At 37.1% G+C, this 19,161-nt stretch overlaps 1 protein-coding gene and 1 long non-coding RNA gene across 4 annotated transcripts in view; one reads left to right on the top strand and one right to left on the bottom strand.

Annotated features, from left to right (window-relative positions):
- Nucleotides 1-19,161, bottom strand: part of septin9a (septin 9a) — a 103,444-nt gene that overhangs the window by 77,873 nt on the left and 6,410 nt on the right. For 2 of the 3 annotated variants that reach the window (XR_010894632.1, XM_067382168.1), the window contains exon 2: nt 14,096-14,173. Coding sequence is in view for 2 of the 3 variants with exons in the window: in XM_067382168.1 (XP_067238269.1) it covers nt 14,096-14,173 (78 nt within the window). In the remaining variant the exon portion in view is untranslated. Of the gene's footprint in view, nt 1-9,686; nt 10,643-14,095; nt 14,174-19,161 lie in introns of those variants that run through there. The other variant, XM_067382170.1, reaches the window with a different exon arrangement.
- On the top strand, nt 367-9,680 carry LOC137017685 (uncharacterized). The gene is made up of 3 exons (XR_010894633.1): nt 367-640; nt 8,546-8,665; nt 8,970-9,680. It is a non-coding gene; the product is annotated as an uncharacterized lncRNA (long non-coding RNA).

The raw sequence follows: 19,161 nt of genomic DNA on the forward strand, positions 1-19,161 counted from the left end.
CTGGCTTAATCTAAACCCCGTCTTTGAAACCAGACCAATATGTCATAATTTTGACTCTCACAATTTTGACTTTTTATGTCATAATTATGTCTTTTTTTTTTTGTCATAAAGTAATGATTATGAAAAAAATAATTGGAATTTTGACACACAATTATGATTAAAAAAAAAAAAAACATGATTTTTTTATTAAGTGGTAGATATGTTCTTCCATACAAAATAAGTTGTTTTTTGTTTGTTTGTTTTTTGCACTTTGACATTTAAATCCTCTAATGGGCAAATGTCTGAATTTGCAACTCTCACTCCAGGACTGACATGACAGACAGCTCTGGCTTCTGGGGTAGGAGTTGGCTCTAGTGCATGGTCCATGGTGGTCTTTTTTACTGGGTCCATGGCAGGTGCAGGGCTGATGTGCTCCTCTTCCGCTGCCTCGCAGATGGTGAGAGGGGAACCACAGTGCAGGAGCACCCACTCCATATAATCCACAAATGTCGGGCAGGAGTGCCTTGGACCGCTCGTTGAGGCTCGTCTGGTAGAAGGGAGCGGTGAGGGCAGTGAATAAGGCATGCTAGGTCAGGAAAATCCTTTGTGTGGTCTTCGAGGGAACGCTCCTCTTACTCCAGGAGGAGGAGGCGTACTGCTGGTAAGTCTATCACTTTTTTCTTTTAAATCCTTTCTTTTTGGTCAGTTCTTCTGTCATGTTGTGGTGTGGTAAGCCACATGCACAAAGAAGAAATATTCTTAAAATAGTCTTTACTTATAAACTCAACAATGCAGGACATCGCTAGGAGAACACTAGAAGATAGGAAACCACACATTAAACCATAACCAAGAACCGACCAGGGACTGAACTGAACGGTGCAAATCATAGGTAACCATAGAAACAAATGAGAGTGGTGGTTGAGGAGATTCCCCCCTCCATATGTAAAGTGCTTTGAGTACCCAGAACGAAAAAAAAGTGTTATATAAATGTAACAAATTATTATTATTAAGTGCAAATTGAGGACAAAGTTCTTATTTGGAATAATTAAAATATGGAATTCAATCTTGATTTCCTATTAGCCAATTAGCAGACACTGTTGGTTGTATGCAATTACAATCAATGAGCACAGACGGTTTTTGATTTTAAAATACAATTTGAAAAAGTGAAAAGTGTTTATTGTAGTCCTGCAAAAACTTGAAAATTAGTTAAAGGGAAGAGGGAGAGAATTCACAAAAAGAAAAAAGTTGACAAACTTAAGAGTCACTGAACATGTTCAGTGACTCTAAATACAACAAGAGTTAAAGTTTCTGGACAAGACTAGACCTGACACCATCCGGCGAAAAGATCAATCACATGGTCATATTTCATTGTGTTTATTGTGTTCAATGCTTTTTGTTTTTCATTCTCATTCCTATTTCTATCAGTTCTTTTAGCTTTCATGTGTAAAATATAAAAGAGAGGAAGCCATAAAGCTGAACTGTATGAGGGTGTTTCTGCAACTAACGGATACTTTTGACTCTCCCATTTCTAAAAAAATCTACCTCTATGAATTTCAATTTTAACCATCACAGTCTGTAATACATATAAAAATGTACACAGTGAAGACGCTAAGATTTTAATCTGGAACGTGTTTATTTTTGTATGGTTTTCATCTCGTCTTATAAAATGTCCTTACCGCAACATTACAATAATGGTAATTTTATACACTTTTCTTTTTTAATTTCTATAAAAATGTAATACATTTACATTGTTACTTTTAAGATTTGTCCATTTTTGTAAATACAGATATTAAAAAATAATTTAAAATTAGGGGATTTTATGATATTATTTATGCCATAGAAAATTTTGATGCAAACCTTAGATCTCAATTGTTTTAATACATGCCAAAGATACAATATTTCACTTTTTATGACAAATATTGTCATTTTAATGTGTAAATCATCTCTACTGAAGGGTTAAAATACAAACTGTTGCAAACAACAGTCTGATTAATAATTAAAATAAATCATTGCTGCATTAATGACAGTTTGTGTCGGTAAGGACACAATGTTAATGACGCATGTTAATAATGTAACCTTAACAATAGGTTAACTGTAGAGAAAAATGGTAACAGACAAAAATGGAAGGTATTTTGTTAAAGAGGTATTGCGGGAAAGACTAAGTTTTAAAAACTAATACTTTTATGAACTTATAACAACAAACTAATTTGAGGCCTTCAGTATTTAGTTTTGTCCTCTAGTTTCTTTTGTTTATCCTCCACTGTCTTCTGTTTCTGATTTGTCAGTTTATCTGCTCTTTTTTTAAATGTTCTTTTTCCATAACAATTCATATCTGTCAGGGTCTTTTCTAATTAAGTCTCTGCATTTCTGTCATCTTTTTAGATGAATTTGATATCATTTAGGGTTGCAAAAATGGCATGTTTACATGTTTATGGATCTTGTGAGTAGGGTGACCACCCGTCCCGCTTTGCCTTGTACCGCACAGCATTTTCACTCCTTGTCCCGCACATCGCATATTGAGAAAATGTTCCACATTTTCATCAGTCTGTTGGTTTTTAATGATCATATTAGGAAAATGTGCCTGTGTTCTTGTAAAATAAAGACATGTTATGTTACATTGTGATGTAATGTTGCTTTCTGGAAGGGACTAAAGAACAAAGTATTTTTATCAGCTGAAAGGCAGAATACAAATGTTTTTATTAAGTAAGATATTATATAACAGCTTCAGGTTGTGTTTTAGTGTTGGTAGCATGTACTACATTGTCCCACACACACTTCGTCCCACATTTGGTTTGTTTGATGGTGGTGAGTGACCTATTTGGACTATATGCACGGAGCGTTCTTTAGAACTTCCGCATTAATATAAGCCAGCTCGAAAACTTCCGGTGAGATGTCATTTGCTGGTGTGTTGAGCATCAGCACTGTAATACTTAGTTTATAATCAGAATATAGTCACTTAAATAGTCAGGCATAGTATTAATTTAGTTATTCAAACGTAAGACAGCATAAAAAATAAATGTAGACGTACCTCATTGTTCCTCCTCAGCTAAATTCAATTCGACCATCAGTTTTCACACTTTTATGTGAAAAAAAGCTTCAAAAATTAAATATTTATTGTGCACTTTAGTTAGATTAATTGAATAAATGTGTGTTTTTACAAGAGTGCTGAAATCATTGATCTTGCACTGAACTGTCTGACAGCTGCTGTGATTACAAAGGGAAACCGCGGTGCTGCCTTTCTGTGTTCACAATTCACAATGAATGTTATTGTTTTTCTTAAGATTTTTTCATACTTCACATTGACAAAAATGTATTTTTAAACCTAGTTATTTTGTAATGTTTAATATTTAGTCAAAAACGAAGTGAAAAACGATTAGAGGAAATGGCTGATATATGCGCAAATAAATGTTACTTTGCCGCCACCTGCTGGTTAAAGTGGTAACTATTGTCTTTTTCTATTTTTAAATAACTGTTTTCTATCAAATGTTGAATATACTACATTTTTAAACGTTCCGTTTTTACAATGGGGACAATCTCAGAAGGATGAACAAATAATGTTTGTGATCATCACATTAAAATAACATTTGAAGTGCTGTGGAAAAATGCGTGTGTGTGTCTAATTACAGACACGGCGTTTTTAAACGTCCCAATAGCTTTGTCTTTATTGCGATAAATACGACTGGTTTATTAGCAAATTAGGTAAATGTGAAAACTGCATTAAAATATGAATACAACATTAAAAAGTCAACCATTGATGGTTTTGTGTCAATGTACAGCGACTACAGAATGAACAGCTAACAGTTCATAATGCATGCCCGAGCTGGCTTAACAACAACAACCAGGAAGTAACCGTGCATCGAGGGTATGCATCGACGTCACTTTCCCGCCGAAAATGCACTCCCTCAACTGGATTTAATAGGGGAAACTGCGAAAACGCGAGTAAAACAAACGATTACACTAAAGGTTGGGCTTGAAAGTGTTCCTTACAACTTGTCAAATAAACCTCATCCATGGATATTGACATGCAGCCAGGAGTTGTGTTTCCTTACATTTATATGCGCCTGATTTCGATGGCGGGGAAATACATGAAGCAAATCTGCCTGTGAATATTTTACAGTGGGTACGGAAAGTATTCAGACCCCCTTAAATTTTTCACTCTTTGTTATATTGCATCCATTTGCTAAAATTTTTCCTCATTAATGTACACACAGCACCACATATTGACAGAAAAACACAGAATTGTTGACATTTTTGCAGATTTATTAAAAAAGAAAAACTGAAATATCACATGGTCCTAAATATTCAGACCCTTTGCTGATTGGACTTGATTAGGAAAGCCACACACCTGTCTATATAAGTCCTTACAGCTCACAGTGCATGTCAGAGCAAATGAGAATCACGATTTTAGCAAATGGCTGCAATATAACAAAGAGTGAAAAATGTAAGGGGGTCTGAATACTTTCCGTACCCACTGTATATAACTACAATATAGGTAGGTTTAAATCTGCGTAATCACTTAAATTAGTGCTTTATATATATCGTCATATTGTCCAGCCCTGAAACATATATAGTTTTATAGTATAGTTTTTGTCAGCGTTGTTTATTTAAAAACACCCAATTATGCAGAATATAAGATGGAAAATATTTAATTGATGAGATGTCAACACAATATATAACAATACAATATATACGGTATGATTTTACCTCAAAATCCAACAATTTGACACAAAACGATAACTGCAAATCCACGTTTCTCTGCTGGAGTCCAGCTGTTTCTGTGAATTGCAGCAATCCATTTGCTTTTTTCTGTAGCTTTCGGCAGTCCTTAAATATATACCTCAGGTTTTGTGTCAAAGCTATTTGTAAAGTCAATCACAAAGCTCTTTCCCGTTTTGGATGTGTTTTATGTGTTTTTCGTGACATTCATGCTGAAATCCAGTGCTGCCGCTCAGTCTTTTGCCACTTAAGATGAGTTCAGACTGCACGATTTCGAAAAGGAGTCACTGTTCACACTGCATGACTATCTTGGCCAGCATTCAGTCGCTTCTGTGTTCACACTGCACGATGGATCGGCGACAAAAGGTTTCACACTGCATGACTTTACAATAGGAAGAATCGCCGACACCTCACTGAGTTTTCTCGTGAGACTGGGATTATTATTAAAAATGGTAGCCCGCAAGAAGCTTGCAATACGAATGCCTTTGCGCTGATTTGCAGCGAAAACAAGAAATAGAACTGACAAGAAGCCTTTTTCTGAAACGAAGCCATGCTTGCTGATATTGTGGTCTATAACTCCTCCCCGAACTCCCCGCTGCTCTGTATGTTGCTCTCTCATTGGCTGACTGTCATCGGCGATGTAGTTTTCAGTCAGAACACTTTTCACACAGCAGGATTTTGAATCGCCGACAGGTCCAGATATTTAGCATGCGATTCTCTCAGAACGCATTGCATGATTGTCACTCGTGTGAACGAGCACCAATTTGCCTGTGATTTCGCGCATTTGTTGGCGATTTCTCAAAACCTGTCGGCGAGCCAAAATCGGGGCTAAAATCGTGCAGTCTGAACTCGGCTTTAAGCCGCGCACACACTTAACGATTGTAAGGCCAAATATGAATGTAAATTGATACTTATGACTGATCGCGCTTAAACGCGTCCAGTCAAAGGCAGTTGCGTTCAGTCACCGATTAGAGTTGGTGTTCAAATTCCATGTGTAAGTATTTAAATCTGATTCAGTCGCAGGATCGCTGTATGTTGAGCACAGTCTTAGAATGTTTTAGCTAGTCGTGTTGTGTGCCCGGCTTTAGCGGGCGTGATGTAGAGGTCTACAAAGAAGACCCGAGACCCGAGGACCCGGGACCCGACCCGGGACACGTACGGGTTTGGGACTATATTTTAAATGGTCAGCCGGGTCCGGGTCGGGTCCTAATCTATTACTTCGGTTCCCGGGTCTGATTAACATTGTGTGTATACCCGAGCCGATTTGATTCGGAGATCACCCGGCCGTGTTGGGAGTCAGTCAGCGTTGTGCGTGTTTTGTAAATTGCAAATATGAGCCGGGAAATAAGGTGAAAAAACACGAGTGGACCCAGCCATCAGCAGCAGAGCGGGCGGAGTTAATGCAAGCAAACGGTGATCATCGAGTTTTCCTATTCCTATCGTGTGCAACAGTAATGCAAACAAACTTCAAATCTCAAGAACTGCTTGTAGCCTTGCACATTCACATTTAAATAACATTTAAATAACATAGCCTATTTCAAATCATTAACAAAATATGAACTATCACACGAATGTCGAATCTGTGACGCTTAAAGCTATGTTTCAGGTTGCTCCAGCTAACGCGCATGTCTCATGCGAGCGCACTTTCTTTCTCCCGTTTTTATAATAAAATTATGCCATCTTGTTATATCTAAAGTTTTGGTCAGACTCGGCTCAGAAAGCACAGAAATGAACGCAAATAAGTAATGCTAACGTCAGCGGCCATGTCACTGAACAAACAATCGTTATTATAGTTCAAAAGGGCAAACAGTCAAAGTTATTTTATTATGTGAGTTGACTCGAGTCTCTAGATACATCGAAATAATGCAGTTGTCATCTTCGTTTGTCATCGTGACAGCAAGTGAACTTTTAAAGCTGGAAAAATGATAGGATTAAGCATTTCAATCGGCAAGAGAGGAATAACGGATGAACTTTCTTGGCAAGTGCATCAGTCAGGTACAAGGGAGAAAGCTATAGCCTACTAATATTAGGTAAGACAACACGTTTTATTTTCGCCACTTGTTTATTGACTTATTAATAGCAATTTGCTGTGGAATAGACCTAGGCCTATGTGCCGATCGGGTCCAGACGGGTCCGGGTCCAGCTTAGACGGGTCCGGGTAGTATTTATGGCATTTCTCGGTTCTGCACGGGTTCGGGTCCAACTTTCGAAATAATAGTCGGGCCGGGTCGGTTCCGTGTATCACATTTACGGGTCTCTTCGGGTTCGGGTATGAATTTTTGGACCCGTGAAGACCTCTAGCGTGATGGTCGACAGTGACGTCACATGCATACCCTCTATAGTCCATTGGGGTTGGCCCAATTTGTAAACTCACATGCTAATTTCTGTTTCCATAGAAACTAGATTTGTTTGGCTTTGAACAAATGTCATATTAAGAGTCTTTTTTCAGTGCTGCGGTAAGGACTCAAAAGTGTGGGACAGGTGTATATGTAGAAGAAAAAAATCATAAATGATGAGTAAACATAAAAAGAACTTTAAGATGGTGTAAAGTAACATTTATATGAAACTAATTCATTTGAAATAATGTCATATTGTAAAAGAATTAGCTAATTTTATGCATCTCAGCATTGAAACCACAGGTGTGGGACATTAGCAAAAATGGTGTTTAGACCTTTAAATGCTTCAAAATTTCTCATTAAACAGTATTATTAATTCATTATTTTTTTTTTTAAGTCAAGGTGTGCAATGACACTGTGTTTATATGTATGAAGCTTTAGATGACAAATTTTAACATAAACCTTAAATTTCACTACTGGGACTTAAAAGTGTCTGTTGTTGCAGAACCACCCATGAAGCAAGATGAAGTTAAACGTTTAAAACAGTGTGTTGAAGACCATACTTTTCTCAAAAAAAGTTTTGAGGAAGTGGCTTGAGTGTACATGTGTATTTAAGGAGTCGTTTACTGCTTAATGTTGTGAAAACACTGCATTATGGTTATTCGGACAGCTGTAAACAGTCCTATTTCTATCGTCACACATCGTGGCAGTGTAGACGTTATTTCATTTGACACACACAAAAAAACAAGACTATAGCTTGAAGTAACGGAAGTATAGCCTGGGAAATATGCTGTACTGTGTCAAAAACATTTTGTGAAATTTTGATGTGACCCTTGGACAGTGTGATGTATTACATAAACTGCGCTTTTATCCCTCACAGGTTAATTCTAAGATTTTTTCACCACTTCCTGTTTTCCGTCTCTCTCTGTCTGTCTCTCTGTCTCTGTCTCTCTCTCTTTCAGTCTGTCCATCTATCTACACAGCTCTGATTCAATGTTCAAAATGAATTTGTTCATTCGGCTCTGCTTACACCATTTATTAGCTTTCCACTAACAAAAAGTACCATAGTATTAACACAGCTCGGAAACATAAAAAAATATATAATATGCAGATAAATGTATAGTCACTATCATTTTAATCACAATATTATGTGGACTTACTCAAGTATGTTTTCCCTAAACAAATTTTTAAAATTACATTAATAATAATTTTATGGTGTGTTTATCATTCTTTAGCTGTAAATCTCAAAAGACAAAACAAAAGGCAAACCAGCTAAAAATGAAATGATTCAATTACAATATTCAATATTTTAAAGTTTAGGCTTGGGTAAAGTGACAGAATCCTTCAAAAAGTGTTTAATCCTTTGATATTTGTTAAAATTTTTGGTTAAACAAAAGTGATACAGTTGAACATATTTAATGTCATTGGCCAAATGCAATGTAAATCAACCTATTAAACCCATTAATTCAATGTCCTATAAACCTAAAAGATCTGTAAACATTTGCATGTTGCAGGTGCCTTCACAAGTCATTAGGTTTCTCTCCAAAACCTTTACTCTCTCAGCTCCTCTCTGGTGGAATGAGCTGCCAACCTCCATTTGATCTACTGAGATCATCACAACTTTCAAAAAGCAGGTAAGACACACTTCATCCACAAGCACTTACTATTTCACAACCTTAATGCACTTAAATACTAACAAACAAATTTATTTTCTTCATAAAACCTGCCTTTGTACATTTATGAATATTGTTGGCTTTTAGAAGAATTGCTTAGTTCCTCTATTGTAAAGCTACTCTGGATATAAGCATCTGTTAAAAAAAGGCATAATACATTATTCATGTATTAACAGCATCAAATGTGTGCTAGAACCACATTTTCAATTCCAATACAGTATTTACTAATGAGATCATGTCGATTTGTTTCTTTTCTCTTCCCTAGTCCCTGCCAAATCCATTATAGACCCACCTGGGCTGATGGCTAACTATCTCAGCAGTGATCAGTGAGATCACAGAGATCATAAGAGTCATTGCTCATATATTTATCCTGGCATTGGCTCTCACTCAGAGCACCAGGTGTGTCAACTCGGATAAAGCATAAAGGCCGGTATTATATACTGTATTAACTTTTTTGAGTGTTGCACTGCGTTTTTTTTTTTCTGCCCGCCAGAACCTCTAAGAGTCCCTGGCACATTTACAAAAAGCCTGTGTGCTGACAGTGCAGAGCACACCACAGCACTGATACAGAGAGTTTCATCCACACACACAGCTCTCTTTATTGGCTGTTGTTACAGCCTGATGAGCGGGTTCCCTCTTCCAGTCAAAGCCTATGGAAAATCTAGCCCTGTCAACGGAAAATCTTACAAACGCACACTGCTCTGCAGCACCAACGCCACCAGGGACAAAAGTAGTATAGCGTAAATGCTTTGTCTGGTAGACAAGTCAAAAAAGCAACAAGAAGAACTAGATGAATCCGGTTTTAACTACAAAACGTGTGCAGAAGCAAAGTCTTCATTAGTCACAGATCCCAGCTAAAGCAACAAACACAGGACCACTGCCATAAGAATGTTACAGAGCAATGGAAAAGAGCGGAAAACAGACTTCAGCATGTGACAATCTCTTTGGGTTGTGTCCCAATGGTGGCGCACCGGTCTCTTACCTGCGATTTTGTCTCCCTCCATGGCTAAGCACACACCCTCCTCTGCCACATGTAGCCTGTCTCTCCTCCAACCCTTTTTTTGTTGGACTTCCTCTTTCACTCCCAGCGCTCCAACACTTTCTCCTCCTTGTTTGCTTTCCCTCGCTCTCCTTTGGCTTTTCCCTCCCTCTCTCTCTCTCTCCTCCTCTCTCTTTAACTCTACCCCAATCTTCTTGGTTTAATGTCTTCCGTGTGCCGCAATAATGAGCGGACGCAGAATTACGGCATGCCCATGTGCGGATCATATGGAGCGTTCTTGCTTTTTTCCTTTTTCTGTCCTCTCTCGTGTGTCCGTCTCTCTCTCTCTCTCTCTGTGTGTGTCCTCTGACACTGAGGCAGCATTGTGTGCAGGATGGAAACCCAAGGCCATGTGATATGAGCTTTTCGTCCCAAAATATCTCCTCTCAGCGGCTTGAGGAATCCTGGACAGCCCTCTGATTTTCTTCAGGGCTCTGGTGAGTCACGAGAGAAAGGTCGAGGAGATAGACGTGACCAACATCACACCCCTGTGATCGAAAACAAACACCTGAAACACTGACTCAGACCGTAGACAAACATTTTCATACGCTGCCTGGCACTCCTAATTTCAAGTACGGCCAAGACGCACAACGCAGATTCCTTTGTTTTCCTTTGTGTTGCTCAACGAGAGCAAATGCAGACCTCTATTTGAGAGCATTTGAAGTCAGGATGATGTGTCTTGTTCAGGAAGTGAGAATGACCTTTGGCTTTCCTTTCTGGGGGGTTGCAGGGTCGTCTGGCGAGCAGACAGCTGGGAGACGAGCCTAAATACTTGTGAAGAAAAACACCGGCCCAGATCAGTCTCCCCAGACTCATAGCATAAATATATAGATATTGTACTCTAATTAAATGATCTATTTATCAACATGATGTATATAATACAGACAATAAAATTGATTAACAAATGCCAATATGTTGAGTTGACCGATATCTTGCGCTTATAGTAAATTGGTGATTTGTAAAGCATTCCCACAACAGGCCTCTTAACACAGGAACAATACTGCCTCTATGAGAGAATTCATAGATCTACACCCACTGCCAGACTCACAGCCGTAAATTCCCAAACACATGACATTTCATAGACCTCAAAGAGATGTTGTGTCACAGTCTTACTGTAGCAACAGGCTCTGCTAGCAACATACAACACACTCTAGACCACTCAGAAGAGCTAACAGATCAACTGTGCTGTTTAAAATACTTAGAAATGTGGCCAAAAGTGCTTGATTAGTAAATTATTGAAAGTAATAGTTAGGGAATAATTATATGTATTTGAATGGATTTCCATATTTTCCGACCTGAGAAGTATGACCCATGTGAATCATGCAAAGACCTTAAAGGGTTAGTTCACCCAAAAATGAAAATTCTGTCATTAATTACTCACCCTCATGCCGTTCTACACCTGTAAGACCTTCATTAATCTTCAGAACACAAATTAATATATTTTACATAAAAGATATTTTTGATGAAATCTGATGGCTCAGTGAGGCCTACATTGGCAGCATAGCTCTCAAGATCCAGAAAGCTACTAAAGACGTATTTAAATGAGTTCATGTGACTACAGTGGTTCAACTTTAATGTTATGAAGTGACGAGGATACTTTTTGTGTGCCAAAAAAACAAAATAGTGACTTTATTCAACGATATCTAGAGATGCGCGACTTCAGAATACTGCTTCATGAAGCTTTGAAGCTTTACGAATCTTTTGTTGAATCAGTGGCTCGGAGCGTGTGTCAAACTGCCAAAATCAGTGTTTTGAAATCGCCCATCACTAGATATTGTTGAATAAAGTCGTTATTTAGTTTTTTTGGCACATTCTCGTCGCTTCATAACATTAAGGTTGAACCACTGTAGTCACATGAACTGTTTTAAATATGTCTTTAGTACCTTTCTGGGCATTGAAAGTGTTCATTATCTTGCTGTCAATGCAGGCCTCACTGAGCCATCGGATTTCATCAAAAATATCTTAATTTGTGTTCTGAAGATGAACGAAGGTCTTACAGGTGTGGAACGACATGAAATTAAAATAATCTTCAGCTTTACTCTTTTTGTATTTTTACAGAAGAAAGAAATTCATACAGGACACGAGGGTAAATAAATGATGACAATTTTAATTTTTAAGTACATGAAACAGTGTTACGTGCCAGTTGGTTTGAAAGGATTGTAATTTAATTGTATAAATATATAGTCACGCTAATCTGGGGAGGAGACTTATAATGGAGGAGAGGCTTTTGTACACTTTAGTGGTTTTTGTGTGTTTTTCTGCCAAAATATAAGCTCTGTGGCTTAAATAATAATGATAACAATTATTATTATTAAGTACTCAATATGGTCAAAGATGTTTAGCACAGTCTGTGCTTTCAATACAGTTTCAAGGACTTCTGGCATCTTATAAAGACACAGTAGCCAAATATCTCTTGTTTTAAGCAGACGTTCAGACTCCGTGACGCCAGGATATACTTTCTAACCAACAACATGTCATGTTTGTGAAGTGCAGCTAGCATAAAGACAGAACATGTTGACATTTTCCACAGCAAGTCAGTGACCGAAAGTCAATGCGTACAATATATATATATGTGTGTATATATATATATATATGTATGTATATATGTGTATATATATATAACTATAAATGTTAACTCTATTGTAGATTTTCTCTCTCTCTCTCTCTCTCTCTCTCTCTCTCTCTCTCTCTCTCTCTCTCTCATATATATATATATATATATATATATATATATATATATATATATATATATATATATATATTATACATATATGTGTGTTTATGTGTGCGTGTGTTAAGAAAAGTGTTAGCTTCACACTTAAATAATTAACAAGGTTAATGACACTAGATAAATTAAAATAGAACAAAAACTTAGAGAATTATTAAAGTTGTTTTTATGCTTCTTTAAAAAGTAATTTTTTATGTTGTCTGATAGCTGACACACATTAGCACACACACACACACAAAAAAACACAAGCACATGCACATACCTGTAACCACACATACAGTTGGAGCAAATCTGGTTTGTGTTTTATGTAAGAGTAAAAGAGTATGTAAGACTGCCTGGACAGCACACAAACAAAATTAGCTTTAATTAGCATTCTTTCTCCAGTGTGCGTCATTCATGAGCATGTGTTTATGTGTATATTTTGTTTGTGAAATCTGTCAGGCAGATCTCGGGATATTCAACCAGCCTTCATATGCATACATGCTGACTTTGCAAAAGCAGTCTGCGCTTCCCGCTGCGAGAGGATGCTTCAGTGGTGAGATACACACACACACACAGGCACGCATGTAAGGTGTGAACCCTCAAGCAAACACTTATGTGCAAAGAGTCCACGAATGTAAACATCAAAAATCATTTGCACTGTCCACTTCGAGAGAACGCTTCCTGAAAAACAGCAACAGATGCACAGAAAACTGCTCTATGTGGTTTCTCTCTCTCCAGATATATATATAACCTTCTTACAGAGAAAACAACCCAAATAGTCAACTGCTGTAACCACTGCCCCCCAAACACATGCACACAAACATTTAAAAACTGAATTACGCTTTACAAAAACACATTTAGGTATATTTAACATTAACTTAGATCAGTATGACTAATCAGTGACTATCAGTATATTTATACTCTACTGGTTTTGCTTCAAGATCCATATTACACTGGATATCAAGAGGAAATCCAACATGGTACCAAAAAATTGTTTATCGTTCAATTGCAAAATAAATAAAAATGCAACGGCACGAGTGATTTTTTTCACGAGTCATTGAGAAAAAAATATCTACCCAAATTAATTAAGAGTGTGTGTGTGTGTGTGTGTATTCTTGTATATATGGTTTATGAGGACAAAAAAACTGCATAATGACAATATTAGTAGTGATATTCTTTTAAATTAACATAACATGAACAACTTGGCTTTCAAATGTTATTTAAATTTCAACAGTTTTCATCAGCCAATAATTCACCAGACAAAACAAACTGTGTTCAGCATAAACCATGTTTATCGTTGCTGCAAACCCGTATCAAATGTTGTCTGGATCATATTTTTTCTCTTGGCATCTGCCTAATTTAGCTGCTTCTACCGCAGTACTGTAGAGTGTAATTGGATGCAGACATCATAAATGACAACAGAGGTTCCTCCTCCTTTTTTAAAAGCTAACAAATTTTACTATACTAACTACATAATTATACATACATTTGCTTTTTATGTTTTGCATTTAACAGGGTTTTTTCCCTCCTGTCCAGACCCAAGCAGATCAGATCTGTGACCCAATTTCTGGTGAAACCTCTGATCTATAGTGTATCACAATGAAGAACAACAGCAAACCCGTGCATGAATGTGAACACTTACCAGTACCAGTACCAGTAGGACTTGTTGCCTCTCCTCTCTCTGGCCTCCTCAGCCTGCCACCGGTGGACCTCGCAATGCCTGTCAGCACAGAAGACATAATAGAAACGCGTATCAGAATGATCTAATGAGGAGGAAGGATATAGAGGAAGATGTAAAGGACACGGTGTCCAGAAGAAATGAAGTAGAGGGAAGCAGATGTGTTGGAAACATACATCAGAGGAATGAAGCTCTGCCCACTCAATTAAGGGCTGCATGTGTCTGTAAAATCAAGTCAGATGGGTCACAAACACAGAGACAGATCAAACACTGCTGTCTTCTAATCTACAACCCTTCAGATTGGAATGATTAAAGTCGGCATGAAACGGATGTTGTGATAGTCTTTTCTTCTCTATTATGACTGATATCTGATTGAGGCCCCGTTCACACTAGTGCGTTTTTGTTTTAAAACGGCATTTTAAAATGAACACGATCCTCGTCTATATTGGCGCTTCCACAGCGTTTCAGAAATGATCTCAGTCTACACTACACGGCCAAAAACGCATGTCACATGACCGTTCATACACACTGGGAATGCGCGTACATACAGAGTGAACATGGGCAGACACGCCATCGTTTTCAAAAGTCTCCATACGGGGCCTGAAATGGCTTCTCAAACAAGAAAAAAAATGTAGGGTGGGACTTGATTTTGTCCATTAGGAATTGATTGGATCATTGGATGGTTGTGGTTTGCCACTGCTGTGATATCACATGAGTGACAGGTTGCCCTGCCCTCATGCCAGTAAGCACATCTTCAGAGAAGAGATGGCGCTTCAAGTCACTTTATGGTGTATCAGACGTCATACACAAGAAGTGATTCAATTTGGAGTTTTGCAAAGTGACAGTGTTTATAACTCACGACAGTGAGATACAGAGATGAATTTAAAGGTCAAACTGTAAAGGCCAAACTTGTTTGCACAGGTTTGAACTGTAATGTAGGTCATGCTATATGCTTGGTAGATGTGCAAATGATACTGGTAAATGTGATCATTTTAAAAACAAGCTGCATGGGGGAAAAGAGAAATACACAAATGCCTTTCCATAAGTGGGCCCATCTTATGAGCACATCCAAATTATATTTAACCTAAAAATAAAAAATAATGATATTTAGAAACATGAAACTTTTTTTTTTTTTTTTTTTTTAAATTATTTTCATGTACATTTAAGCTCCTAATTCTCATAACCGTAATGCATAAGAGACTTATTCTCATTACTGTAATTGTGGTAGCAATTTCTTGTAATGCCTTTAATTTATGCTGACTGTAACACATTCTATTACTGTAATTTTAATGAGAACTATACAACAAAAAAAAAAAAAAAAAACACGCTGCAAGAACAGAGAACATTATAATACAAAAAAAAATTTTAACAACAGTTTTCGTAAAGAGTTTGACTCATCTTGCCATTTCCTCCGAATATATCATTGAGAGATACCACAATCTATGTGTGTATAAATGTAAGTCCTTACAGTTCAGTAGTTTCACTGATACCGAGAAGTATGTAACAAAGAAAAAGCTAAGACAAGTTGAATGTGTGAATTTCCTGTGTGCCGCTAACATAGGAAACAATGAAACTCTTCGCTAGTCCCTACAATCATAACAGTTAATGTGTTTCACAGGGGACAAGGCATTAACTTGTTTCCATTCAGATGTGTTGTTTTAGTCATCGTTGCTGGCAAATTTCTGACACTTTGGTGAGTCGCTGAGTCAGTTTGCTCTTTCTGCGGAGGAAACTGTGTATTGGCTCTGTGATCGAATGTTTTGGCACCAGTAAAATGTCAACAGTTTGTTAAAGACTTATCTAAAATCTGCTGACACTTGTTAGTGGCATGCATCACAGATATAACAAAATGCAAACATAGAGATGGGGCCATTCGTTTTAATAACGCATCACTCTTGTCTTGTGTAAGTTTAACAGATAAAAATAGGCTACTTCAGAGAAACAGTGCCCTCTGACCACTACGTCGCTGGTTAAGACTAAATCAAACAAGCCCAGAAGCAGTTATTCAGTGCTTTGGTTTACCAAAATGCTAGACCACCAAAACTTTTCCAATGTATCAGCTGCTCTTTGGGTTAATTTTGCATGATAAACTCAGGCTGTCTCTGCTTTTATGCATTTAGATACTGATTTGGTTAGTAATTTGTTTTCTCACATACATAAACAAAAAAAAAAAAAAAAAACATTATAACTGTTTTTCCTGTCAAGCCTTCTGAGACCCTATTCAGCAAGTCTAAACATAAAAGCATAATGTGTTGAAATGCAATAAGCCACAAAGTACAGGAAATATTGACACAATGAAGGTAAAAAGGCTGAGTGACAGAAATAATATACCAGGTATACAATGTATATCATGTAACACTGTTTATATTAAATTAAACCTGCCTTCAGGGTGAATTCATACACGAAATTCAGTGACAAGCTGACAAAATGGATTTATATGTTATGAAGTGGCTGAAAATGTCCTCAGTATTATTGACACACTACAGAGATAAGAAAGGGTGAGATCATTTGGGTTGTTTTCTGTGTAAATAAGAGGGGTCCCTGCACATAACATTGGGACATGACTGAACAGGCCAGCATTGCCAAATACATACGCTCAAATGTGGGTTGCATCACATGCACTATGGCTTACTACTGTAGTTTGTTTAATTTTTTTATTTTGTACATTTTTTGTACAAATAGTGTCAATTTTCATTGTCAGAGTTTTTTTTTAATCAATTTTCTTCATCAGCCAGTGGAAGTAAAAATGCAACACATTTTATCAGTGCTACTTGTAACTTTAGCATTATTAAAGTTTTTACTTAAACAGAGAAGGCAGCAATTAAAATTAGGTTAATTAAAATAAAATAAAAAATTTTAAAAAAAATTGCATTAGTTATGTTAACAGATATAAAACATAAATAAATCCAATTAATTTTTTTACATACTAAGATTCTAACATATGTAATATCTACTCCTAATTGTCTATTTGAATTTTTATATATATATATATATATATATATTATTTGCCTTTGACATCTTTCCAACTGATTTTAATTTGGTAAAAACCCTATTTAAAAACCTATATAAATGGAAATAATTAATTTTGAAATCACTATTATTATGATTAAATGTTTAAAACATTGCACGTTTAGACATCCTGTTTCACAATCATAATGAATACGGAAGAAAAAATACAGACTACAAGTGTAAAAACAAGCTAAAATAAAACCCACAATTGAGCGACAGGTTATCACGCCCTTGTGTCAGTAAACGTCATCAGAGAAGAGATGTTGCTGCAAGAAGGATGGGAAGTTATTTTGTTTAAATATCATGAGGGCATGTGAATTAAAAAAAAAAATCAATAAATTATGTACATTGATAAATCATTTATAATTGCAGCAATATTCCATAAAAACAGGAGTTGTCAATTTTGATTTCATGGTGACTTTGTGTCATTTTTTCTGTTAAAAAACTTTATCCATCCCACAACTATTGTATAAGTAAAAAAAACTGTAGGTTGGTTCTACTGAAATGTGTAATCACTGTAAATCTGTGGCACTATCAAAACATCACTATGTTTTTAAACATCCCAGGGGTGCTTTTCCTTTACAATGACGCAACTCGCTGCTTCACTACAATAGTATAGTCTTGCGGAGCCAGAGCTTCAGACTGACGGCAGAAGGTCTGGACTCTATCACAGCTTTCATTGGCCAAGGACCGCCCAAGAGGACGTTTGACTGACATGTTACGCACCAAATCACAGTTCATTTTGTTCCACGTCATGTTTAGGGGCGTGAAAATGTAAAGTCGATGTCCCTACAATAACAGACCGGCGTGTATCTAATAAATTATTCATTCAAGAACGTTGTGCAAGTTTACTGCAACAATGAAGCTGTGAACTTCACATACTTTTAAAAAAATCCACTGTTTACTTGATCCTGGAAAGCCCTCATAATCACTATTATAAAAACGATGGCGTTCTTCTCCCACGAGGGGGGTTTGGCGTTACGCCATTAGTTTCTAGGCGGGCCACTGAAGGAACACGATACACACGTCTCCCGAACATCCTGTAGAATTCAACCAACCAGATGACGACTTCGAAAATCCTGAAGTGATTCCACTTAAGCGTGCCATATCAGACGTTCAGCCAACGGTCCGTGGGCGTGACGTCTGAGGCTTAGACTAATCATAGGACCCTGCATCTTTGAAGAAATCAACTAGCTAGTCACGACTGTTTCCCGAAACAGTATTGTCACAAATTTGTCGTTCAACCATGCTGGTTAATGATGTCACGCAGGTAGTGGAATAATAACTTATTTTAATGAATCTGTTTGAGATTGAATTAATGCTATATTGTTTTCTATAAATTACAGACATGGAGTTATTTTGCTTTATTTCCAGATTCAATCATCGGCTCATTCTTACATATAGAGCACACAGGCGCACTCTTCAAAAACGGTGTTTAAAATCTCTTAACAAATTAAAAGACGTGAATGACTTTTGTATACATTCGAAATAAAAGATATAGATTGTCAGCTTGCTTATTAAGGATTTATTAAGCCAACTTGTCATGTAAACAAGAACTACTTTTAACCACAACTCGAGAACTGTAGTTCCAACCACACAACTGTGCGATGCTGATTGTGAATGTTCGTTAGAACTATGTTTTCGGGAAACACAGACTCTTTGATAACGGTGACCATAGTTGGGAAACGCACCCCAGCCTGACATAGCAACACCGACTCGACCAGTGTTGGGAGTTTGGGGTGGTTTTATGTCTTTGATTGACCAATGACAGATAGGGGGAGTGTTTGGGAAGTTAGTTTGGAAACTATCATAATTTTTTCAGTTCTATACAGTGATGCTAGCAGAAATCTGTAGCCTTGCTGGACATGTGACACTGACAGTGACGGAAGGTAATCTTTAACTCCTCTCTCCTGATTCTGAGCTATAAACACCTTGTGAGATGAAGTGGCCATTATCAATCCATGACATTTCCGTGTCCACATTCGGTAATCACTAAAGATAACAGTCTTGAGTGACAAAAA

Source organism: Chanodichthys erythropterus, chromosome 3 (genome assembly GCF_024489055.1).
Source record: "Chanodichthys erythropterus isolate Z2021 chromosome 3, ASM2448905v1, whole genome shotgun sequence".
In the NCBI taxonomy this organism is placed as follows: domain Eukaryota; kingdom Metazoa; phylum Chordata; class Actinopteri; order Cypriniformes; family Xenocyprididae; genus Chanodichthys; species Chanodichthys erythropterus.